General features: G+C 34.3%; 1 protein-coding gene across 15 annotated transcripts in view; it reads left to right on the top strand.

Moving 5' to 3' along the window:
- Ppip5k2 (diphosphoinositol pentakisphosphate kinase 2) overlaps positions 1 to 25,611 on the top strand; it is a 93,165-nt gene that overhangs the window by 21,048 nt on the left and 46,506 nt on the right. For 13 of the 15 annotated variants that reach the window (XM_029565898.1, XM_008838032.3, XM_029565900.1 and 10 more), the window contains 14 exons: positions 564 to 718; positions 2,058 to 2,159; positions 3,782 to 3,943; positions 5,692 to 5,813; positions 7,643 to 7,744; positions 8,628 to 8,714; positions 9,515 to 9,590; positions 9,676 to 9,785; positions 10,941 to 11,026; positions 13,347 to 13,472; positions 13,606 to 13,727; positions 13,967 to 14,149; positions 20,004 to 20,145; positions 21,000 to 21,223. In XM_029565898.1, the coding sequence (XP_029421758.1) occupies positions 564 to 718; positions 2,058 to 2,159; positions 3,782 to 3,943; positions 5,692 to 5,813; positions 7,643 to 7,744; positions 8,628 to 8,714; positions 9,515 to 9,590; positions 9,676 to 9,785; positions 10,941 to 11,026; positions 13,347 to 13,472; positions 13,606 to 13,727; positions 13,967 to 14,149; positions 20,004 to 20,145; positions 21,000 to 21,223 (1,799 nt within the window). The remainder of the gene's footprint in view (positions 1 to 563; positions 719 to 2,057; positions 2,160 to 3,781; positions 3,944 to 5,691; positions 5,814 to 7,642; positions 7,745 to 8,627; positions 8,715 to 9,514; positions 9,591 to 9,675; positions 9,786 to 10,940; positions 11,027 to 13,346; positions 13,473 to 13,605; positions 13,728 to 13,966; positions 14,150 to 20,003; positions 20,146 to 20,999; positions 21,224 to 25,611) is intronic. The other 2 variants (XM_029565893.1, XM_017799367.2) reach the window with 1 other exon arrangement.

The following is a 25,611-nucleotide window of genomic DNA, read 5'->3' as shown; positions in this document are numbered from 1 at the left end:
ATGAGGAGGTTTATTAAAATATCTATATAAATACTTGTATTAGGCCCACTTCCTGTGACTGCATCTGTAGTTTTTTAAAAGCTTCCCAAGGCAGATGATTATAATATATAGTCTGTGTTACTACTCCTGTGCATACTGTGCAAAGTTCCTTTTTTTCTAAACATCATTAAAATCAAGTAATTTACCTTTTCTAGTGGTTTTCTTTTCTTTTCTTTTCTTTTCTTTTCTTTTCTTTTCTTTTCTTTTCTTTTCTTTTCTTTTCTTTTCTTTTCTTTTCTAGATATCCAGTGCCCTAAACTGTCAAGTGTTTCCAGTTTTCTTGAACACATCTCCCTACAGAAGCTCTCCCTGTTTTTTTTTTTTTTTTTTTTTTTTTTTTTTTAAGTCCTGGGGCTGGATCCCAGGCCTCACAACTATCTGCTACTTCAGCTAGAGCCCTAGCTCTAGTTAACTTTTTTTGATAAGGCTTAGCATAATTTTACTAGAAACTGGAAAAAAAAATGTAAGTGCTATCTAGGTAATACAAGTATATAATTTTTCTTGCTGTTTTTCTTAACTTACAGAATGCAATCTGATTGAAGGGGAAGATCATGTAGAAGTAAATGGGGAAGTTTTCCAAAAGCCATTTGTAGAAAAGCCAGTCAGTGCAGAAGATCACAATGTTTACATTTATTATCCAACATCTGCCGGAGGTGGAAGTCAGAGGCTCTTTAGAAAGGTAAACCTTTGTAACCTTTGTATGAATCATCTTCATTGTTCTTTACACTCTGTTAAAACTTTTATTAGAAGTCCTCAATCTCCTGGTAAAACTTAAGGATGAAGATTAGACTATAAATATCATTTAGAGGAAAATTCATGAAACCGAGATCATACTCTGTTAGGAAGCAAGGCATGATTGTAGTTATTTAATGTTGTGAGCAAAATTCCTGCCCACAGAATACAAGAAAAGTTTCTTGATATTTCTATCAGGCTGGAAAGATAAACTCTTTTGGAGACATGACCTAGGAAAATTGCCAATTCGTAGAATAAATAATACTAGAAATTTCTACATACATGAGAGTATTCTTAATTGTCCCCTTAAATATTAATAGAAAGGCAAATCAGATCTGAAATATAATGAATTATATTATTTTTATGTTAATTTTGGACTGAAAAAGATTTTTTTTAAACTGGTAATTGAGAAGCATGCCCAATCCTGACTGTGTTTTAGAAATTTAAAATGCATTTATAAATAGTTATGCATTTGCATATTAAGAATACAGTGAAATGCCATCTTAATATCCTTTGTAATCTCACGTATCATAGACAAAAAATGTATAGACAAGAATAAGAAAATTTAGACTAGCTAGAACTTACATATATTGCTTGTGAGACTCTAAATTGTTAAAGTGGTTTCTAAAGAATTTTGGCAATATCTCTATAAGTACAGATATTGTACATGATCCTCCTAGAAGCTTAGAAACATAACCGCACACATATGCCATGGTGGCACTTATAAGAATGTTTAAAGCAATGTTGTAATGCACAAAGCTTAGTAGACAGCATAGACATATATTTATAAGGTGAAACTTGGTTTATTCACATAATGGAAGTTCTATTCTAGTAAAAAATAAGCAGACTCTGAATGTCATGTAGCAACGTGAATGTAGAAACATTTTTTCTAAAGTTATTTTTATTTCTGGGTACCTCTGTGTGTGTGTGTGTGTGTGTGTGTGTCCATCCAGAAAAGGACATCTGATCCCTTTGAACTGGAGTTATGTTAGTTGTGAGCTACCTAATGTGGGTGCTGGGAATTGAACTTGGGTCCTCCATTCATCTAGAAACATCATAGCGTCCATTATATTTTTACACTATTTACCTTACATTTAAGTTACAGATACAGAAGAGAATATTATACTGCCAAATACATATAAGCATTGTTAAATATTCATGAATTAAATAATTCAAAAATGTTAAGGTATAAATAGATGGTAAATAAGGGCTATATTTTATCTATGTATTATAAAAATGTGGGAACTAATTTGGTTTTTATGTCGATGGACATTTTTTATCTCCAGATTGGTAGTAGAAGTAGTGTATATTCCCCAGAAAGCAATGTGCGAAAAACAGGCTCGTATATATATGAAGAGTTTATGCCTACAGATGGTACTGATGTTAAGGTAGGATTGATTAAAGTACATTTAAGGTAGGATTGATTAAAGTATATTTTAATTTTGCAATTAGAGTGGGATTGATTAAGGTGTTGATGGCTTAAAATACATATGCTCCTTGACTTATGATGAGTTATATCCTGATAATCTCTTTCTTAACTTAAAAATATGTTAGCTGGATATGGTAGGGCATTATCTGTAGTCCCAGCACTCAGATATGAGGCAGGAGAATTTTGAGTTTGAGGCAAGCCTTGGCTACATGGCCAGTTCCATGCCATGTGGGACCATGTACTGAGACCCTGTCTAAAAAAAGAAGAGGAAATTAACATGAATTGAAAATATATTTAATAAACCTAACCTTATGAACATCATAGTTTAGTGGACTGTACACTGCAGAGCACTGTCGGTTAGCACTCATGATCTCATGGCTGACAAGGAGCTGTAGCTAACTGCTACTGTCCAGTGTCACGAGAGAATGTGATACTATATTATCATTGATTGAGAAAAGATCAGAATTCAAAGTCTAATGTCAAGCTGAATGTGAATCATTGTTGTACTATCTTAAGTCAAATGGAAAATTCCTAATAGTACTATTATTATTATTATTACTACTATTATTATTATTATTGATACTACGGCCTTATGCAAGCCTGGCAAACATTTTACACTAACTATATCCCAGCCCAGGCCTGTTAACTCAGTTTTATGCTGTGAACACCTTTGGCAGTTGGAAGCCCAAAAGCTCTTTTTAAAGAATACTGTTCCTAAATTCTTAAAACATACAGTATTACAAAGATGACAGTTTAAAGCTCAAAGGTAAACTTTTAAATATAATAATGTATGATTCTTTAAAGGGTTAATAAATAACAAAATATCAGGATCAAGTATTCGAATAGCTGCCATCGTTTTTGAGCACTGACGAGTGTAAGTGATACTTGAGATCTGTGACAATTGTAACATGATTAAAAAAAATACCAGGATTTCACTTGGTGGCAAGTGAGATAGTAGCTTTTAAAAACTCCAGCTAGCCTTTCTCTAACTAGATTATTTCTAAACTTATAAATTTGATCTTGAGCCTATCCTTTAAAGTTCTCTGGTAGATTCTTAGTGACCACAGGATAACATCCAGATTCGTAAGACTGCTATGTAAGCTCTTTCCTGTTCTGTTCTCTGAGAAATCTCATTTTTTTGCAGGCTATAGTGCAGTCAGAACCCTTTTCCTCCCTGAATTCATCATGCTGCTTCATTCTTCTGACTCTGTGTTTGTCAGCTCTGTATAGCATGCCTTTCCTCCTCTCGTCTCAATTTAAGTTTATTCTCTCACCCTTTAAAAAATCTTCTGGTCATTTTCTCCTTCCAAAATTTATAGCTTATTGCCTTTGTTAAGCGTAAACAATTTTAGCAGTATAATGCTCACTTTAATAATTTTCTATAGAGAATAAAGACTTGCTTTGCTGTATAACTATTATAACCTTTTCTTATATTGAAAAATTATAGCATGTAAAATAGAAAGATATGTCTTTCAGTACTCCGAATTCTGAAATATTTTAAGTTTTTTCTTTGAATTTATGATTTTCTGGTTCTATATGTAACCAGTAATATATACTGTGCATGTTTAAATTTTATGAAAGGTTTATACTGTGGGTCCCGACTATGCTCATGCTGAAGCTCGAAAATCTCCTGCTCTGGATGGCAAGGTGGAACGAGACAGTGAAGGGAAGGAAGTAAGATACCCTGTTATTCTCAATGCACGAGAGAAGTTAATTGCTTGGAAAGTCTGCCTTGCCTTTAAGGTAAGATGTTATACAAGTCTTGTAGACACTTATATTCAGATTTTTCTGTTTAAGTAAGAGACATTTGGACTCATAATTAGAGAAGTAAGCTAGACGAGTAATCAATATATAAACTCATGTATTTTTTTGAAGGGGTTCTTGTAGGGCTAACAGTTTTCTTATGCCAATATATTTTTTTGTAGTATATAAAAGGAAACCTTATTAATTTATTCAAAAATTAAAATTATAGAATATTACTAGTATTTAGTGGTCACCTAACGTATTCTTTTAAAATATTGGTTATATTTTTTACATTTATAGAATTAATTTAAAAATTGTTTTGGATAAAAATGGTCCTCAGTGTTCTATTATTACTTACCAATTTGGGCCTAGTACATGATAAAACTTGCCTTTGAAGCAATATAAATACATTTCTTTAGGACAACGTTTTGCTTCTGGTGTTTGACTTTTCCTTTAATCTATGAGATTTGTTTTTTAACTAATTAACTATTCTGTCGTAAAAGTTTGAGTGGAAATAGTCGAACCTTCATTTAATAAAGGATACATTTTGCCAGGCGTGGTGGTACACACCTTTAATCCCAGAACTTGGGAGGCAGAGGCAAGTGGATCTTTGTGAGTTCGAGGCCAGCCTGGTGTACGTAGCTAGTTCCAGGCCGACTGGGGCTGCAGGGAGACTGTGTCTCAAAAAGACAAACAAAAATTTTTTTTAAAAGCCAATAAAGGATCCGTTTTCTTTTTAAATTTCTATCTCAGATTTGTGACTTCAACTATTGGATGTTGCTGTTTATTAATAAAGACATCCTTTTTAATAATTTGAAGACTTTCATATGAATGTTAGCCTATAAATAAGTTATAATACATTCGTTTAAAAAATATTTTATTTATTTTTATTTATTTATTTTATGTATATGAGTGTATTGCCTGCATGTGTGTAAGTGCACCCATGTCATGTAATGTCTGTAGAGGTCAGAAGAAGGTACTAGATCCCCTGGAACTGGAGTTACAGATGGTTGTTAGCTGCCATATGGGTGCTGGGATTCAAACCCAGGTCCTCTGCAAGAGCAGTCAGAGCGTTTAATTACTGAGCCATCTCTCCAGCACCATAATACATTCTTATAAATTGTTTTATTGTACTAGGATTCTAAAAACAAACTTAAAAATCACTTTTTACTAATGTGTAGTGATTAAATAAGAAATATGGTAGATAAGAATGTTTGTACAGCCTGAAGAGGAAATTTTCTACTTTCAATGATTTTCTTCATTTCAAGTAAAACAAATTTATTTCAGGTGTTTACAAATATGTGGTTGTAAGAGTTTAAAAGATTTGCAGGATAGTTGGACATTTTTTCAGTGATATGTCTTTAGACTATTTTCCCTTTTGTCCAGGGAATATAATGAAAATGACCTAATTCCTGCTAGTGTAAAATTTATCTTAGCAAAAATTTTTTGTCTTTAAAAAATTTAAATGTTAGCTGAAGAAATTTTCATACAAAATGTTTTGGTTTTGGCCTTTACCCTTTTATGCATTATTCTACATCTTCATGATAAGGAAATTAAATAAGCACATGTAATGAATAAAGTGTGTTCAGAGTACTCAAGGTTACAAATAAGTAATTTTTTTCTTTTTATAAAATAAATGTATATATAGCATAATATACTATTAGGTATTTATTAAATATATACTATTCTTCTAAGACTAGAATAATAATTTAAATGGAACCTTAAAGTTTGTAACTTATTTTAAATAGCAAACAGTTTGTGGCTTTGATTTGTTGCGAGCCAACGGACAGTCCTATGTCTGTGATGTCAATGGGTTCAGTTTTGTGAAAAATTCCATGAAGTACTACGATGATTGTGCAAAAATACTTGGGTAAGTTTTACTATCTTATTTTTCTTCTATTTACCTTTGTATTCTCATTAAGCCTAGCGTAATACTCAGTGTTCATAAGATGATACCTCCAAAACTATGCCAAAATCTGAGTTAGACTTTAGGTTATGAAAGACACCTTGATGTATAATCTGTATAGATAAGAAGCCTAACAGTTTTTACTTCATAGATTAGAAATACTATATCCTGGGACTGTCACAACAGTCCTCCATTTTTCCTGTATATTTATACCTGAAATGCTTCACTGATTTACATACTGGTAAGAATTAGCATTCAGGAAATGTTACCTACATAATGTAGAAAATTTCGAGACTCGGAATTCTTTTGCATGATCACTCTTTCTGCCTGTGTGTTTCTTGATGATATTCTCACGAGATTATCAAATGAAAAGAAAATACTGTGTATAGAAATGCCAGTTTTATTTATTCTGTTGTTATAATTTTTTGATTCAGAGGACTAATAAAGCAAAAACTGTTTTTAAGACTTTTTCTAAGTATATATGTCAAAATCGTGGATGGTTAACTCTAAGAGCTAATAGTTGGTGTCTGATTTTATAGTCTGGTTGAAAGATTTGAACTTTTTAATAAAGAAAATTGGAGTCAGGGTTGTCTCACTAAAGTTTATATGAATGCATGGTAACTTTAAACAGAACAACAAAAAAAGTGTGTGTGTGTGTGTGTGTGTGTGTGTGTGTGTGTGTATGAGTGTACCTGTGTCTGGGTGGTTTTGCACATGTATACATACATGTGCTTGTGGAGATCAGGGAGCAACCTGAGGTGTCATTCTCGGGCTTTGTCCACTTTTTATTGATACAGGGTCTCTCACTGGCCCAGAACTCACCTAAGTAGGGCTAAGCTGTCTGACCAGTTATCCCTAGAGACCTACCTGTTTTTTTCTCCCAAGCAGTGGGATTACAAATGCATGCCACCATACTTAGCCATTTTTTTTTTTAATGTGCATGGTGGAGATTGAATTCAGAGCCTCATGCTTACAAGGTAAGCACTTTAACCAACTAAGAAATCTCCACTCCCCAAAAACAAGTTTTTAGATGTGTTTTCATTATTCCTTCTATTGATAAAATATAGTAGTCATTTGTTAAAAATGAGCATATTTAGAAAAATTTTGTAGGGGTTGGAGATATTGGTCAGTGGAAAAACAATATGCACAAAGCTCTAGCTTCTATCCCCAGGACTTTGCACGCACACGGGGACACACACACACATACACAAATAGCTTAATAGATGTAAACAGTTAATGAATGATCAAAAATATGTCTAACTAGAAATGTAATTGCAGATTTAAAACCACTGAAAGTCATCCTAGATAAGTGACATTTCATTAGTGTTATAATACTTCATTTAGAAATGCTTCTTTATTTTTTCTTGATCAGACAGGACTGATTGTTAGGAAATTTTTAAATTTTTTTTTATTATTTTTATTGTATATGTATGTGTGTATTGCCTGCATGTAGGTAAGTGCACCTGTGTCATAAAATGGCCGTGGAAGTCAGAAGAGGTTGTTGGATCCCCTGGGACTGGAGTTACAGACAGTTGTTAGGTGCCGTGTGGGTGCCGGGATTCGAACCCTGGTCTTCTGCAAGAACAGTCAGTGTTCTTAACTGCTGAGCCATCTCTTCAGCCCCAGGAAATTTTTTTAATGTAATATAATCGTTATGTAGATTGACTTTAATTCTTATGTTCTCTTATAATTCACTACCCAGTTATATCTTTAGATAAACTAATTTTTAATGCTTAATTCAAATTTAAATGAACTACTTTAATGTTTACTATTTCATTCTTTTGGTCTTGAAGAAATATTGTAATGCGGGAGCTTGCTCCACAGTTTCATATTCCATGGTCAATACCCTTAGAAGCTGAAGATATTCCAATTGTACCAACTACATCTGGAACTATGTAAGTTTGAATTATTTTTTATTCAGAAATTCCTTGCATCTTCCTCATAGATCTCTCCTATTACAGTAAACTGAATTTCTGAATGATTATTAGTTTAGTATGTATATTTTCATATGATTCAGTTAAAGACTGGGGAGTGGAATAGATTATGTTATTTTATTGATGCATTAAAATCCTTACACATGCTTGAATAATTACAGAACTATATAACAAAGCCATAGCAATGCATGAAGGGTCAGTAGGTACAGTACTTAAAGATTTATAGTGACCATGCAACTTTGGTTTGAATTAGATCTTTAACTAAAGCAATAAGACCAATATTACCAAAGTCTTTAATAACATTCTACTAAGGAAAATTACTCATGAAAAGTCAGGTAGTTGACTGAATGCTTCATAGTCACAGTTTAGAGATTTATACATAACACATTAAATATTCCGAGAAGTCCTAATTGGGAGGAAAAGTTAATTTTTTTTATTAATATCTTTCAGGGATATGAAAGTGGCTTATACTTTGAAACATGATGTGATAGCTTTTCACTCTAGCATTCCTCTAGACACTTGGAGTTTGAATCTTCTTGTGTGATAAGATATATTAAATACATAAATATGGCCACCATTAGATAAAGGCTTTTTATTTTGATTTAAGGGAGTCTCAGCAGATAAAGGTCTGATGATACAGGGCAGATATTTAATAACATTCAGGGTAGTGTCCATTTACTTTTTTTGCAGGTCATCATCATCATCTCTAAAGAAGAGGAAATACAATATATCTTAATAAGACCCCTTCTCTGGTTTCCTAAATTCTTTGTAAGATTTGATCTCAAAACAAGTAAATCCTTGTTATTAGGGAATTGAAAACAGATGTATTTTTTTGTCATTTTAGGATGGAACTTCGATGTGTCATAGCTGTCATACGTCATGGGGATCGAACACCTAAACAAAAAATGAAAATGGAAGTGAGGCATCAAAAGTATGTTTTAAGAGGAATAACTTTACACTTGCAGTATAATTTAAGACTCCTGTTAGTATTAAGCTCTATTGATTAATACATCAGACAGGAAAATTTTACCTACTATTTTTTGATCACTAAAATATTTAAATTATCTAGCACATACAAATTCATTTAAAGTAATTGTGTGTGATTCCTTCTGAAAATTACTGACTGTATCTGTAAGTAGCAGTCCGATGTTGTTTTCATTTATTGTCATAAATATGGCCTACTTAATCTTGGTTTATTACTTTCTGGCATTGCATTCTGAGAATCATTAGCCTCTTGACATTCTAGAAGAAAATTGGTGGAAAGCTCCTATTTTTGTTCAGTGTTTGATTTGGAGATAATCAGATATGAAGACCTGGGTCCTTTAATATGCTGCATTGACAGCAGAACATATTTTGTATTTAATAATATGCTCTGTGTCCATCCTGAGAAACTTTTGAAAGCAGTTTGGGGCTGTTAGTAAAAGTAGAAGAGAAAATGTCAGGTATCGTGTATACTACTAGTTCCATTCACTTGTGTTTCGGAGGCTGAAGCAGGAGGATCACTTGATCCCAGGAGTTGGCCAAGCTGAACAGTATAGCAAAATACTCTGAAGAGGTATGTCAGGAGTCAAGGAAATCTAAGACTGAGTGACAAAAGTATAGTGACACATGGTAAGGGTGCAACCCAGGCTGGCCTTGAGCTAATGACCCTCCTGGTTCAGCGTGCTGAGTGCTGTGATTATAGGTGTGCAAATTATTGCAAATAACAAAATGTTTTATTTTTTTTATAAGGTTTTTTGATCTTTTTGAAAAGTGTGATGGGTATAAATCAGGGAAGTTAAAACTCAAGAAGCCAAAACAGTTACAGGCAAGTGTTTTCTTTTTCTTTTTCTTTTTTTCCCATTGTGAAATTGTATAAAAATTCAAATCTTTTGTGAACTTAACTTTAATAGGAAGTCCTGGATATTGCACGGCAACTTCTTATGGAGCTGGGGCAAAATAATGATTCTGAAATTGAAGAAAACAAGTCCAAACTTGAACAACTTAAGACTGTGTTAGAGATGTGAGTATCTCTTTGCCAATCTTACTTATGATAACTCATAGTTCTCCTGCTGTGTATATGTGATTTCCATTTTAACTTCGTTCACTTTGGTCTTTCTGTTCTTTGTCATTGCAGCTGAAGAGACGTGCAAATCTAGTGGGACAAAATAGGTTGTTGAATAATAATAATATTGATTATTATTTTAGTTTTACTGTTAATTTCAGTGAGGAGATTGAAAGCAAATATCACATTTCTACCTTCTTGAAAGATTGTTTAGGATAAAGACCACATTGCTAATTGAATCCCATAATCAGTACTATATAAGTAAAAACTAGTTTTGAACTGTTCAAACATTGCTACTCATCGGTATTTCTGTTAAAAGCTTTACCTAGAGGGCCACTTATACTCTTGTTTCCTTTATTTGATGATACTTTGATTTTATTTTAAAAATAATTTTTCTTTATTTTTGAGAATTTCATATATATACATATATATACATACACAATGAAATATGATCATGTCCACTCGCCATTTACCCCCTCCAGGTCTCCTCGTATCCTCCCATCATGTCCCCACCCCAAATTCATGTCTTTTTTTGATGAACCACTAAGTCTAATTAGTGCTGCTAGTATGTGTGGGGCTGTCCACTGAAATGTGGGAATCCTACCTCTGACCACACCTTCACAGAAGAACGATTGTCCCTCCCCAGCACATACCATCTGCCAGCGGCTCCTCAGTAAGTGGTGGGGCCTGGAGAACTCCTCCCACTGTGCTGGAGTTTTGCCTGACTTGATCTCATGCCGTCTCCACAGCTTCTGGGAATGCATGACTACAACCATGGCATATCCAGAAGGCAGCATTGCACAGCTCTTCTCCCCAACCTCCTGCCCTTAGAAAAGTTTATATTTGTACATAGCTGTGTACTTCCTCATATCTTCAAAATTGTCTATCTTTTGTCAAAAGAGGTTTTTGTGTTTTAAACTTTTTCAGTAGATTAGAATGACCATGTATGATACAAAATTTTGCTAGACTATTTTGAAGAATTCACCAATGCAGTTAAAAACAGAAGGGGCTATTAATATATGAGAATTTGTTTTCTCCACATATTTTAGCTTTTCTTTAGGAAGTCAGTACTTTACAAGTATTTTGCATTCTAATTGTCATATTATTTTCTAGGTATGGTCATTTTTCTGGAATTAATCGTAAGGTCCAATTGACCTATCTCCCACATGGTTGTCCTAAAACATCCAGTGAGGAAGAAGGTATGTCATTCTTAATCCCTATTGCGTTTCACATTCACGTAGTAACTTTCCATACATTGATAATTTGGACCATATTCTGATTGGTGTGCTGCATAAAAAATAAATAAAATGAGAATTTTGTGACTCTATCCTTTAAATAAAAATAGATTGTGTTATTTTCATTTTTAAGTAAGACATAGATTTTATTATTTTTGAAATTGCTTAGGACTTCTGTTTTTACTCTGGAATTATTTCAGAAAGCTTAATATATATAAATATTACTTAGTCGACTCTGTTTTTCTTTTCTTTTTGGTAAGATAACAGAGTATACAAGAAAAAAAAATCTCAAAATGTATGAAAAGAATATTTGAAAGGAGCTGGAGAGATGGCTCAGTGGTTAAGAACCCTAGAGGCTCTTCAAAGTCCACAAATGTTCCTGTGCTTGACCTTAATTCTACTTTCGAGACTCTTTCCTTAAGATGTAAGCAGATATTTAGGGAAAGATTGAGCTATCAATACACTTACTTTCCTTATTACCTAGCAAATGTTTAAGTTTTAATTATCTTAAATATAAAAACATGTATGTTAAGCCTTATGCATTATTTTAACATTTTCACTCATCACTCTCTGTAATTAACAGTATGGACTAATTTCCTCTATCAGTGCTTAGGATCAAAAAACATTCTCTGTAAAAAAATTTAAAAAAAAAAAACAAAAAACCTGTTTGCTTACTGTCTTTCTGTAAAGTATCAACCTGCACAGTAAAACACATGCAGTTGCTAACTATCCTCAGGGAAAAGGGTGATTTTTCTATTATAATAACTTGTATTAATTCTTTTAGTGCTTATAATACTTGTTTGTAGGGGGGATGGGAGAGGTCTTTGTTTGATTGAACAGGGGCTCCCTCTGTTATCCTGGCTAGCCAGGAACTTACTACATTGACCAGACTGGCCTTCAACTTGTGGCAACATTCCTGCCTCTGCCTTCTGAGTGTTGGGAATATAGACATATAGAACCATGGCCAGCAATACTTCATTTTTCTTTCTTTGAGACAGCTTCTCGCTGTAGGCCCAAGCTAGCCTGGAACTTGCTATGTAGACAAAGCTGGCCTGGATCTCACAGGGATCCACCTACCTCTGCCTTCCAAGTGCTAGGATTTAAGGCACGTGCTACCAGCCACCATACCAGGCCAGCAATACTTTTTAAAAATGACCCTTGTTTCTAACACCCACTACAGAAAGACCTTAAAGCTATGATAAAGGACAGTCCAAAACTTAAGTATAGAACCCTTTTGCTTATGTGTCTGAGAATTTGAACTGGAGTTTTGAGAGCCTGCAATTCTAAATTTAAAAGACTTCTGTTACAACCAGATACAGTGCCACAAGACTTTAACCCCAGCACTCAGGAAGCAGAGGTAGGTGAATCTCTATGAGATTAAGGCCAGCCTGGTCTCCATAGTGAGTTTCAGGCCATTTGGGGCCACAAGGAGTCCCTGTCTCAAAACACCAAAAGTTAATTAATTAAAAAGCTACTCTTAGCCAGGCGTGGTGGTGCACGCCTTTAATCCTAGCACTCGGAAGGCAGAGGCAGGTGGATCTCTGTGAGTTCAAGGCCAGCCTGGTCTGCATAGTGAGTTCCAGGACAGCTGGGACTACAGGGAGACCCTTTCTCAAAAAAAGAAAAAAAGAAAGAAAGAAAAAAGCTACTCTTGACTAGATTTTACTGTTTGCATAAAATTTATTAGATTGCATAAAATTTGAATTAGAATGTTAGGTGGCCATCCCACATCTTGCTGAAAATCATTGAAATCCAATAAGAAAAAAAACATAAAACTTCGACACATCATCTTCACTTGGGCTAATGCATTTCATTTTATATGATGGCTCAGTAGAAGGTCCTTCTATAAAGACAGATAAGATCAGAGCCCTGGAATAAAGGAGCTCATAATCAAAGTAAACCAGAAAATCCTACATAACCTCTTGAAAGTAAATCCTCAGATCACTTAAGCTACATTTTTATAGCTTAAGTGTAGCACAAACCAATACGCTATATAAACCACCAGAAGAGTAGAGAGTGGAGAAACAATGGTTGTCTGTAGAAAATGGGAGCCTGACTGTGAAAGATTGTAAGGTTCAGTAAAATGATCTTCTCAGGTAGAGAGCAAAGTTCATTCCTGATGGAAGCAGGAGTCTACAAAGGTAGACACATTTAGAAAATTAAATAATTTATGTATGGGCTAAATCCCACTAAAGAAGAGAACACAGAGAAAAGACCAACACTGAGACATGTCTGCTGAAAGAAACTAACTTAGCATTTGTTTTATCACTCGTGTCTTTCTCAGATAGCCGAAGAGAAGAGCCATCCTTACTTTTGGTTCTGAAATGGGGAGGAGAATTAACTCCTGCGGGCAGGGTACAGGCTGAAGAACTTGGAAGAGCTTTTAGGTGTATGTATCCTGGAGGTCAAGGTAAGTGTTGTGGTTTGATTACATTCATACATTTTATTTTTAAGTCCTCATTTAGTTGATGAGATTGTTAAACACATATAGAACTGCAATGAAATAAAAATATAGCTTAAGTGATTTGAGGATTTACTTTCAGGAGATTATGCAGGATTTCCTGGTTGTGGTTTACTTCGATTACATAGCACCTACCGACATGACCTCAAGATATATGCCTCTGATGAAGGCCGAGTCCAGATGACTGCAGCTGCTTTCGCAAAGGTAGAAACAAACAGGTTTTCAAATTATTATGTTTTCATCAAATACTTTCTTGAAGAATTTTACAATGGCAATATTTTTTTAAAAATTCCAAATTTTGGACTTCTAATTAAAGCCATTACTGATAGTGATGATGTGCATTATTAATAAAGTTGCTTATTCCTTATGAAATCCAGCATATAATAAGTTGTTATGGTGGCTTATATTGTATATATTTTTTAACCATTGACTTTAATGTTTAGGGTCTTTTGGCACTGGAAGGAGAGCTTACACCCATTCTTGTTCAGATGGTGAAAAGTGCAAATATGAATGGCCTTTTGGATAGTGATAGTGACTCTTTGAGCAGCTGTCAGCAACGTGTGAAAGCAAGACTTCATGAAATACTTCAGAAAGACAGAGATTTTACAAATGAAGATCATGAAAAGGTAGATCTTAGCAAATTCTGTGCTCAGTGTTATGATTGTGAAATTCATCTATGCTGTTGCTGTTTCCATAGTTTATTAATAATCTTTACTGTGTAGTTTTCTATTTCAGGGATTGATACACTCTGTGTGAAAAAACCAGATGATTAATATTTTAGGTTTTCGGAGTGTGTCTTAGTTACTTTTCCTATTGCTGTGGGAAAATACCTCAACAAATCTCCTTAAGGAAGCCCAGGTTTATTTTGGCTCACAGTTCAAGGTTGCAGTTCATCATGGCAGGGATTAGAGTAGCAAGAGCTTGAGGTAGCTGGTTGGGTTGTATCTGTAGTCAAGAAGCAGAGATTATTGAAGGCATGTGCTCAGTTCCTATCTACTTTTTATAAATCCCAGGACACAAGCCTGGGGAATGGTGCCATCCATTTTTAGGGTGGGTCTTCTCACCTCAATTAACCTAATTAAGATAACCCTCACAAAATGCCCAGATGTCCATCTCTCCGGTGATTCATTAAGTTGACAATTGAAATTAATAACCACAGTGCCAGTCATGGTCTCTGTTTTGGCTCTTGCTGCTGCTGCCCCCCTCCCATTCTTCTTTTTAGCTGTCCTTTAAAATGTTAAAATCATTCTTAGCTCATGGGCTTATACTGCAGGCCCTAGTTGATCTTCAGAGTTTGTTGTCTTGCATTCAAGTTCATGAACACTCTATACTTCATAAGTGCTTTCAACTATGATTACAGTTTTGGACCATTCTAATTAATGCTGGAAGGAACATCTTTGCATGCCACCTGGTTCTTATGAGGCCATGCTTCTCTTAGGTATATTCTAAGAGTGAAATTGTTGCAAACCAGGATATGCTTATACTTAGTATAAGTGGATAAAATCAGACTATTTTCCAAAGCCAGTGAGCTAATGTCTACTCATGAAAGATGTGTGTGGAAGTTGTCCTTGTTCCCTATTCTTACCTGTGAGATTCTAAGGCTATGTGACTATGCTCATCCGGTAGCTGTGCCCAGGATGGACTTCTTTATGGTCTAATATTAGTTGACCAGCTAGATGTTTTTTTGTGAAATCTCTTCAAATCTCATGTCCTTTTTTTCTGCTTGATGTCTGTGTTTTCCTTATTGAGTGATAAAAGGTCTTTCTGTGTTCTGGATATGAGTTCTTTGTTCCTTTGATCAGAATGAAGTGATCCTCTTTATCTCTAAAAGCACAGTCACTGAATTTTTATGTCCTAATCTTTGTTTTTTTTATCCGTTTTTCTTGCTTTACTTCAATTCTTAGGAGCCTCCATACAATATTGAATAGAAGTTATTTATTTGTTTAAAGGGTCTTACTATTCTAGCCTAGTCTGGCCTTAAACAACTTGGAATTCTCCTGCCTCAGCCTCCAAAGTGCTATAGTTAAAGGAGTTAAAGTAGTATTTCTTTTTTCTCTTCATGTTCTTCCAGAGAAATGCTGTAACACTTGTCCATTAAATTTAAAGGTTTCTCTAGATCCTAATTTTTAATAATTCCTTTTTGTTCCAGGAAAAATATATCATATATTTTCTCTCATTTGAGGTTCTTGGATGTTTATATAGATACATAAAAATCAAAAAGAATTACCTTTTTCATAAGCAATGACATTCTATTATAATCTTGTTTGCTAAGTTTTTATCATGAAAATATTTGAATTTTGTATTTCTTTTCATCTATCTTATAATTTATTTATTTGATTAGAAGTTAATGTTGGTCCTACAGTAAACTCAGTTTATAATATATTACCTTTTGTATATATTACTGATTTGAGTTTGCAAATCTTATGGTCTGGAGTTTTTGTATCTGTAGTTAAAAATCAGGTTGGTCTATGTTCTTTACTCTTATTACATCTTAAGTTCTGTGTTGATAATATGCTAGTCTGAAAAAATTATCTAGGGGGTGCTTACTTATCTGGGGAGATTAGTTGGTGAACAACTGCTTCATTCATTTTTTTTTTTTAATCCTGCTAAATATTGTGCAAATCCTATGGCAGTTTTCCTTGTAAGGAAGTTTGTAAATATGGAAATAAAAATTGTTTAGCATTTTTCAGTTAGGTTTGTGTTAGAATTATTATGTTCTTGTGGCAGTTTATAATGCCCTAAATTCTTTGCAATATGTGTAGAATCTAAGGATGTCCTTTTTATATTTCATAGCATGCATTTTTTTTCTTTCTTGAGCAGTTTCTCCATCATTGATGAGTTCCATTAGTACTTTCTAAGAACCATTGTTTAGACTTTCTTTTCCTGTCTCCCTTCCCATGAAGCCTCCCCTCTTTCCAATCCCTCCCTGATGGCCATTTGTTAGTTTTCTGAATTCTTTGGATTTTCCCACTGAAACATGCATATCTAAGATTTTAAAACTAGCATCCAGTTATGAGAGAGAACATGCAACATTTCCCTTTCAGAGTCTGGGTTACCTCACCCAAGATGATTATTTCCAGTTCTATCCATTTACCTGCTAATTTCATAATTTTTTTAAAGAGCTGAATAAGATTCCATTTTGTTTATTTGCCATGCTTTCATCATCAGTTCATCAGTTGGTGGACATCTATGTTGTTTCCAATTCCTAGCTTTTATGAAAAAGGGCAGCAGTGAATGTACATGAACAGGTATCTCTGTAGTTGGATTTGCAGTCTTTTGGGTATATTTACTGTATTAGTTACTTTTCTGTTGCTGTGATAGAAACACCATGACTAAGGGAACTTATAAAAGGAAGAATTTATTTAGCTTATGGTTCCAAAGGGGCAAGAATCTATTATGGTGGAGAGGCTTGGTGGCAGAGGAGGCTGGAGTAGGAGCAGAGGCTAAACTTTCACATCTTCAAGCAGACACAGAAAATAAGAGAGTGACTAGAGGTTGATCTGGATCCAGCAAGGCTTAAGAACTCTCTAAGCCCGCCCCAGTGACATGCTTCCTGCAGCATGGCCACAACTTCTAAGACCTCCCAAAACAGTGCCACCAGCTGGGGACAAAATGCTCAAATACTTGGAGCCTATGGAGGATATTCTCAATCAGATCACTACATTGCCCAAGAGTGGTATGGTTGGATCATATGGAAAGTCAATTATAGCTCTTTGAGGAATCTCCACATTGATTTCCATAGCAGCTGGACCAGTTTGCACTCCCACCAGCAGTGAATAAGAGTTCCCTTCTTTCCACATCCTCACCAACATTTTCCATTGTTTATGTTTTGGATCTTAGTTGTCCCGAGAGGGTAAGAAATCTCAAAGTGGTTTTGGTTTTCATTTCCATGATGACTAGAGATGTTGAACATTTTTTAAACTGTTTCTCAGCCATTTGTGTTTCATTTTTAGAGAACTCACTAGTGGTTCAGCCTCTTTCTCCAATTTTTTTTCTATACTTCTACTAATTTTTTAAACAAATTTTGTTTACATCTCTAAATGCCTTAAGTTGATTGATCAGTTTTCATTTTATTATTTTTAAGTCTCCTGGTGGTGATTTCTTGTTTCATTCTTGTTGATTGTTCTGAAGCTGTGTTTATTTTACTTTGCCCTTCTTAAACAACATCACCGGGTAAAGCAGTGTGGGATGAGACTGAATCTTCTTTCATTGTCTCTGTCATCCAGTGCTTGTCTTAATTCAGGGATTAATCTTATTATTTCATCTTTAATCTCATATATATATATATATATATTTTTTAAATAAGTCCTGGGCTGGGGAGATAGATCAGTCAGTAAAGTGCTTGCCATGCAAGCACAAGGGCGTGGGATACCAACACTGGGAAACAGATTCCTTGGGCTTGATGGGCAGTGTGCTAGCCTGTTTGGCAAATTCAAAGCCTGAGAAACCCTGTGTCCTTTGACAAAAGTGGACCGTACCTGAGAAACCCCAACCAAGGTTGTCTTCTGGCTTCCACATGTATTTGTGTTCCTGAGCACTGCACACACTCACACACATGAACATGAACATGAACATGGACATAAACATACATACATCCTCCCTCCCCCCCCTTTTTGAAAATAAAGTCCTGACTGATATTAATATTTAATTTTTATCTTTTGTTTGTAGAAGTTTTCTAAAGACTCAGATGTTAAAAAATTAGAGGACCAACTCTATAGTGACCAAATAGAAGAAGTGATTTATCAGGTTAAAAAGTAACTATGTCTAACAAAACTTTTTTTTGGCAGTTCTAACAATTAAACCCCAATATCTTGTATATACTAGACAAGCACTTTACCTCTAAATTCAGCTAAATTGTCAACCTCTGTAAATTACTTTCCACCTGCTAGTGGTTTATTAGGATTCTCAGGTTTGTGGTTTGATATTTTTGAGTTTTGGAAAGTTTTTTAAAACTATGGCATTTGTTATATTCTTCTGATACTCCAAATAAAAGTATATTTGTTGGAACTTAAGTAGTTCAGTTTTTTTGCTATAATTTATTATAGATGTAATAATCTACTTTATCATTCAGCTTACTAGATCTGTTTTTGGCTATAATTACTGTGCTTTGAATTAACCAATATTATTTTACAATTCTGGAATTTCTATTTGCCTTTTGAAAACCCACTGAAAAATAATTTTCATATCTTTGATGATTTTCAATGATATCTTCTTGAACATAAGAAGTCTTTTAGTTTTGTTTGATAATCCCAGTATTTGAGGTCTTGTAAAGTTCTGTTTCTGTTTTACATTCTGCTGGCCAACATTCATAGTATTTAATTTTCTTAGGTGGTCTGAATATAATTTGTTATAGATGGGTATTTCTTTGTGCAAATACATTGAGTCTGAGATGACTTTATCTTCTAGTATATTTACTTGTTCCTGTTGTGTCTGTGGACATAATTATCTTAGAATTTCATTAAGTCATCCTACAAAGACATCTTTCTTGGCCAACCAGTTGAGTTAAACTTAGTTGGTAGTGTATTGCTTTTGCTTCTGATGCATCTTTATTTTTGCTCCTAAAAACAAGCTATTTAGTATAGTTCTACCACTGTATAACCTGGACTTCATTTTGGACCTAGTACTCTAAGTCCAAAATTATTAAATTTCTTCTCAGCATCTCTTTAGAATCAACAAATGTTTTCAATGCAAAAAAAAAAAAAAAATCTTTTAATGTCAGGCTTGCTTTCTTTATATCTGGCCATTGTGTTTTGCTTTTATAATTCTTTATGACCTTGTCTCTTAGGTGTTCGAAAGAAGAAAAATAAGGTTTTGTCATGGATTTTTCCCTTGCTTTCAACAGTTACATTGGTCCAGAATACTTAGTTCACTATGATCAAATTCCACTTAATATCTTTTTCTATTTGTAGAAACCTACTTCATTTGGCTAATAACTTTCCAAACCAAATGTTAGAAGTGGAGTTTGGAATCGTTACCATTAATGGCTTTTTATGAAAACAAACAAAACAAATCAAACAAACAAAACACCACCTCATTACCAAAGCAAAGCAGCGTACTGGTTAAGTTCTGCAGCCAGACTTCCTATATTTGAATCCACCCCTTCACATCCTAGTTATTTGAACTTAAGAAAATTGTTCAGCCTCAGTTACATAACTCATCTGGAAGAAATGTGATGATGCTAGTGAAGACAGTGTAATTACATGTTGATATATATCAAATGGTTAAATTCATATTTGACATAATATGCAAATCAGCAAATTCTCATCAAGTCTCATCCTTTAGAACACTTCTGATGTTTTTCTGTAGGTAATCTAATTATAGTTAAGATCTAAAAATGTTATAACTTGAAATTCTGGCACTTTTTCATCCTATTTGGTCTTCTTTGTGTTAGGTATTTTAATATGTAGAATGGAGATTCTGTGTTAGTTCTGTTGGAAAATAGGACTTAAGATATAAAATACATATTTTACTCATTTGTAGCTTACTCCATCTGGAAGCATTTCTGTTATCAAATCTATGCATTTAATTAAAAATCCTGTGAAGACCTGTGACAAAGTTTATTCATTGATTCAAAGTTTGACTTCTCAAATCAGACATCGGATGGAAGATCCCAAGTCATCTGGTAAATACCTTTTTTTTAGAATGTAGAACAGAAGTTACTATCATGTTTTATAAACATTTTAAAATATGGCCTGTCAATCTTAAGATACCAAGCCTCTCTCTCAAGATGTGGGTGTAGTATGAGTTAATATATCCATCCAGCGAAGGAATAATGTAGCTAAGTTACAGTTGCATTATCCATGATCATGGGGAAAAGACAGTAAGAGACTCTCATTTGGTTGTCTAGTTAATTTAGCATTGCTAGATCATTAAAAGCAGAGAATAGGCAGCATAAGAAGAAGGAACAAACTCAGGTTCCAAGGTTAGCTTGTAAAACATTGACTCTTAGATTTCTAGTGATAAGAATGGGTTCTTTGAATTGTGTTTAATTTCTAAGAGTTTTCTGCGAAAGATAGTCTGCTTGTTCTGTTTAGTTACATGAAGAAGTAACAGTATTTAAAATTCAGAATTGAAAATGTATTCATTCACACTTTGGCTATAATTCTTACTGTTTTGTTTTTATCAAAATCTGTAATATATGGACAAAGGCTCTTAAGAGAATCAGATTCCTAATCTAAGAATTTGTGCTAAGTAACCAGGTTTAAAACCTATTTGTTACTAGTGATATATGCGTATATTAGTATTTCCTAGTTTTTTTATACCTTACCTTTTACTCTTTAAAATTTTCAGTTTATAGGGAGCCAAATTTGGTGGCATATGCCTGCAGTCCCAACAGCAGGGAATCTGAGCCAGGGGAAAAGCTAGTTCACAGCTAACAAGGGATACATATAAAACAGATAAATTCTAATTGTCAGCATTTTAATATACATTCTTAATCAGATTTTTGAATATACTAAAAATTTTATGTTGTTTTAGATATTCAGCTTTACCATAGTGAGACATTGGAGCTTATGCTACGTAGATGGTCCAAATTGGAGAAAGACTTTAAAACAAAGAATGGAAGATATGATATTAGTAAGATCCCTGACATATATGACTGTATAAAATATGATGTTCAGCATAACGGGTCCTTGAAATTAGAAAATACAATGGAATTATATAGGCTTTCAAAGGCATTAGCAGATATTGTTATCCCTCAGGTAAGTAATTCTTAAGAATTAATTTCCTTATAGTATTGTATAAAAATATTTTAAAATGTCTTCTACTGGACAAAAATATTTCTGTGACCCTAAAAATCTCTTGTTTTGAGTTTATATTATAAGCTTTTATCGGTAATATTAATCATACTCTTGTATCTTCTGTTTGATTTTAATAACTTTTTATTAAAGTACACTTTTTGAGAACTCTTTCAGTTTCACAGCAAAATTAAGTAGAAGATACCAAGCATTCTCACATATCTTCTGCCCCTCCACAGCAGAGCACTCCTTCCTTCTAATGTGAACATCCCCCACCAGAGTAGCACATTTCTCACAGCCACGGTGGCCTATGATTGACAGCCAGAGTTCATAGTGTACATTAGGGTTTACTCTTGCTGCTTTATATGCCATCATTTTAAATATTTTATTTGTTATTTTTATTTTGTGCCTATGAGTGTATTGCTTGCGTGTATTAAGTGCACCTGTGTCATGCAATGCCTGTGGAGGTCAGAAGAGGGTGTCAGATCCCCTGGAACTGGAGTTATGGATGGTTGGTACCTGCCATGTGGGTGATGGGATTCAAACCCTGGTCCTCTGCAAGAACAGCCAGTGCTCTTAACCATCTCTCCAGCCCTTGTTCTGTCATTTTAGACAGATTTATAGTGTTGTGTATCCTCCAGTGTAGTATCATACAGACTAGTTTTGCTGAACTAAGAGTGTGGTGATTTCTTTATAAATTGAAGAATGATAACATACTCACAAACAAAACTAGAGGCAATGTGGAATAAATGTTAGAAAATATTTATTGCACACTACTTGTGCACCTGCCAGCAATATGCTGTGGAAATGTGTAGGGAGTGGAAGAAAGCATTAATTGTGGTCCTGTGTAAATATGTTCACAAGCTGGGCATGTAGTTCAGTAATACAGTAGTTGCACAAGGCCTTGGAGTCAATCTCTAATATTGCAAAAAGCCACCTAAATCAAAAAGTCATTTTACTTTATATGTATTTTGATGTGTTTATTGTTTTAGAGGATCTGAATCTTTTCATTATAGGAAAATAAGAGTAAAGTTATAACTAGATTTTAAATAACTAAATGTAACCAGAGATTCAGTTTAATAAAGAAATAAGTGATAAAGTCTATTGATATAAAAGTTATGGTAGAATAAAAATTCAAGATGCCATTTTAGGATCTTTTTATCCAATTCAGTTTCTACAAAATGACTTGAGTATTAGAAAGCAGAGTCTAGAGTGGATCAAATATTTCAGCTGTGATCTAAAGTTAAACATCTGGGGAAAAAATGAAATGCATGAAAATGTTGAAGGTTATGAGAAGAAATTCAAATCACCTTATTTAAAAATGCTCATATCTCCTTACTTAAAAATGCTTAAAAAAGCATATATAAAGTGTTGTTCAGGGGGCTGGAGAAATGGCCCAGCAATTAAAAGTAGTGCCTGCTCTTGCAGAGAAACTGGGTTCATTCCCAGCCCCCACATGGCATATAACAACCATCTGTAACTCCAGTTCCAGGGGCTCCAGTGCTCCCTTCTGACCTCCATGGGCATTGTATACCACAGGTGCACTTACATACATGCAAGCATTACACTCATAAAGTAAAAATAATAAATAACCATATTTTTAAAAAGTTGTTCAGATAATGCCAGTGTTCTTTCTTGATAGTCATAGATGATCTAAATAAATGACAGATTTTGGAAAAAGGAGACTTTGGCTACTGTGCAACTTGCATAAGTGTTTGTGTACATGTTGACTGTGAGCTTGTTTGGTCAAGAATACAAGATCTGTTTAAGATGAAGACAATTTTTAAAAGTATCCATAAATGAAAGATAGAACCTCTATCTTACACAGTAGTTCGTGGACATTTTCAAAATAGGCCTTCAGTATATCCAGTTGCTAAATATGTCATTCAATTGCTAAATATCATTTAATTGCTAAATATATCATTCAGTTGCTAAATAGATACATAAATTCTTTACGTGACTGTTAGTACAATCTGTGTCATTATATAGTTTACTTAATTTTGTTTCTTCTTTTAAATATACAGAATATTTTAGAATGGAGGCTGAAAACATTTTCTGAGAGTTGGGTCTAAAAGAATAATGTGAGTGGGGTTTTGGCCTTTGAGACAGAGTACATTGTCAAAAGGCCCATAGACATTTTGACTTTTAGCCAGTCAGTTTTTACCTCTTATTTGTATCATACCATCCTCTGAAGAGGTTTACCAAAATTGCCTATAGGAAATCGGGACACAGACTGTCCTGGCTTCTTCCATGCTGAACAAGGACGCAGGGTGATGCAATTGGGGTACCCCTTTCAGTGGGTCTATTTAAAAGACTCCCGAATTGCAAAACTCTTAACTATAGGGAGAAAACAAGGTCCTTGACTGGTGCCTAGGAGATGTGAAGGAAAAGCAAAGGCAAGAGTAGTTAGCATAACAAGTTCTAGTCATAAAAGTTCATAACAAGTTTCTTTATGAGGGCTTCCAAAAGCATCCATCTACTGGGTTTCTCCTCATTTTTCTTTCGCCTGTCAAGGCTGGACTGATGATTGATGAACTCAGGATTTGTTATCAGGCACTTTGATAACTGTTGCAGTGGCTAGAATCAGTTCCTTTTAAATGGCCTCTAGATAGGGAGAGAAAACAAATTTGTCCATCATTTTAGAACAAGAGTGGGTTGTCTTCCTCAGCTGCAGGTGGGCACTACAGTATTGGAGACCAAGATTTAGTCTTACATCTGAGTAGCATTGTCTTATTAGGAATAAAATCATCAATGAGAGATAATTGTCTAAATAACGTCTTAAGAACTTAAGTCTAATGTCTGGGATGTGTAATCTCTAGAACTCTTAAAGAAATATACTGATATCTTTTATTTTTGGTTATACTTTCCTTTTGGGTGTTTAAGACCATACAGTTGGCCCAAATAAACGAATTTATTTTTACTCTTAAAGTCATATGAGGATTTGGTCCTCAGGGAATCACATGGGCTTTGGGGTGAGCCCCTGGCTCCTCAGGCTTTTCTTTTACTATTCCCATCTATGTGAAGATAAGTCAAGAGGTCCTGTTTGACCTGGGCTTTGCTTGCAAGTGTGGAGGAAATGTTTCTTCTGTAGACTGGACACTGGCTGGTTTAAGTCCATCTTTTGGGGTCTCCATGGCCTCCCTGAACAAGAGGACAGGTGACTCACCAGCTGAAGGACATATTGAGAGATGTGTCATAGTCCCCTGAAACTTATTCAACCTTGGAGGGCAAGGAACAAAAAATTGTCCCTTTAAGTCCCTCTGACCAGATTTGTATAGGCCTCAAAGTCTGGCTATTAAATACCCAAGAAGGTTTGTTACACCAATCTGTTACTTTTAATTACCATGTGTCATGTAGGTAAAGCTTGGGCAAAAACCAAACATTCTTTTAAATAAACCTCAATGAGACATCCTTAAACTAGCTGACTAAACTATGACCTTAGAAATTTTAAGATTATTTATATATTATTTTTGTCTCATCTTTAATAAATCATTAATAAACCTACATAGACCTCCATCATTTGTTTGGTTTTATTTTTAACTTTTACACATAAAACCTTTTTAATAAAATATCTCCAATTTTATCTCCTTTTAACATCTTTTACTTTTTTTTTAATAACTATGAGACATAGTAACATTAACAAATACATTTTTTATCTGTTGTGAGAATTTTTTTCCTGGGGATATTAAGCAATGTTTATCCCCTTTTTAGGTTTAGTATCGAACCAATGTTTGATTACATTAAAGTTTTTGGGGGGAACCAATGAATTTACTGAGTTTACTTAACACAGAGATGATTGAGAGGTTACTGATGTGTATGGGTAACCTGAGAGTATGTACACTGGAAAGTCTTAACCCAGCACGGATCAAGCCTTTTCTTCCTAGCCTTTCCCAGATAATATACTTTAGTCTTCCCCAAACCTAGGAGACCATGTGTGATTAGGGCCAAATTACATACAGTTGGCTGGGAGGAGCAGCTGGATACTCAGGTGAGGGTCCAATGACCCTGTTTACCCCTCCTCCTTTAATTAGAGAATATGATACATAAGTCAACAAGTCCAATTGTGATGATCTTTTGTTGGTGGACACAGCTGAAGTCATGAAGATGGTAGTTGTTTGACTCAGAAGTAGTGTGTAGTATCATCTTATTAAAAGAACATGGAATCTAAATTATATACATAAGATAATGTAATAAGTTAATATTACCCATGTACATATTGTGTTTTATAAGTTTCTAGGTAAATCTTTTACCTTATGTAGTTTAGAGAGTGGTCTACCAAAACCTTGCTTTAGATGGAAAAAAAGCAATTGGTACACAGTCAAACATTATCAAATTGACATTTACAAACTCCA

This window comes from Nannospalax galili, unplaced genomic scaffold (genome assembly GCF_000622305.1).
Source record: "Nannospalax galili isolate Female #2095 unplaced genomic scaffold, S.galili_v1.0 scaffold578, whole genome shotgun sequence".
In the NCBI taxonomy this organism is placed as follows: domain Eukaryota; kingdom Metazoa; phylum Chordata; class Mammalia; order Rodentia; family Spalacidae; genus Nannospalax; species Nannospalax galili.
The sequence above is the reverse complement of the archived record's forward strand: the minus strand, read 5'-3'. Positions and strand labels throughout refer to the sequence as shown.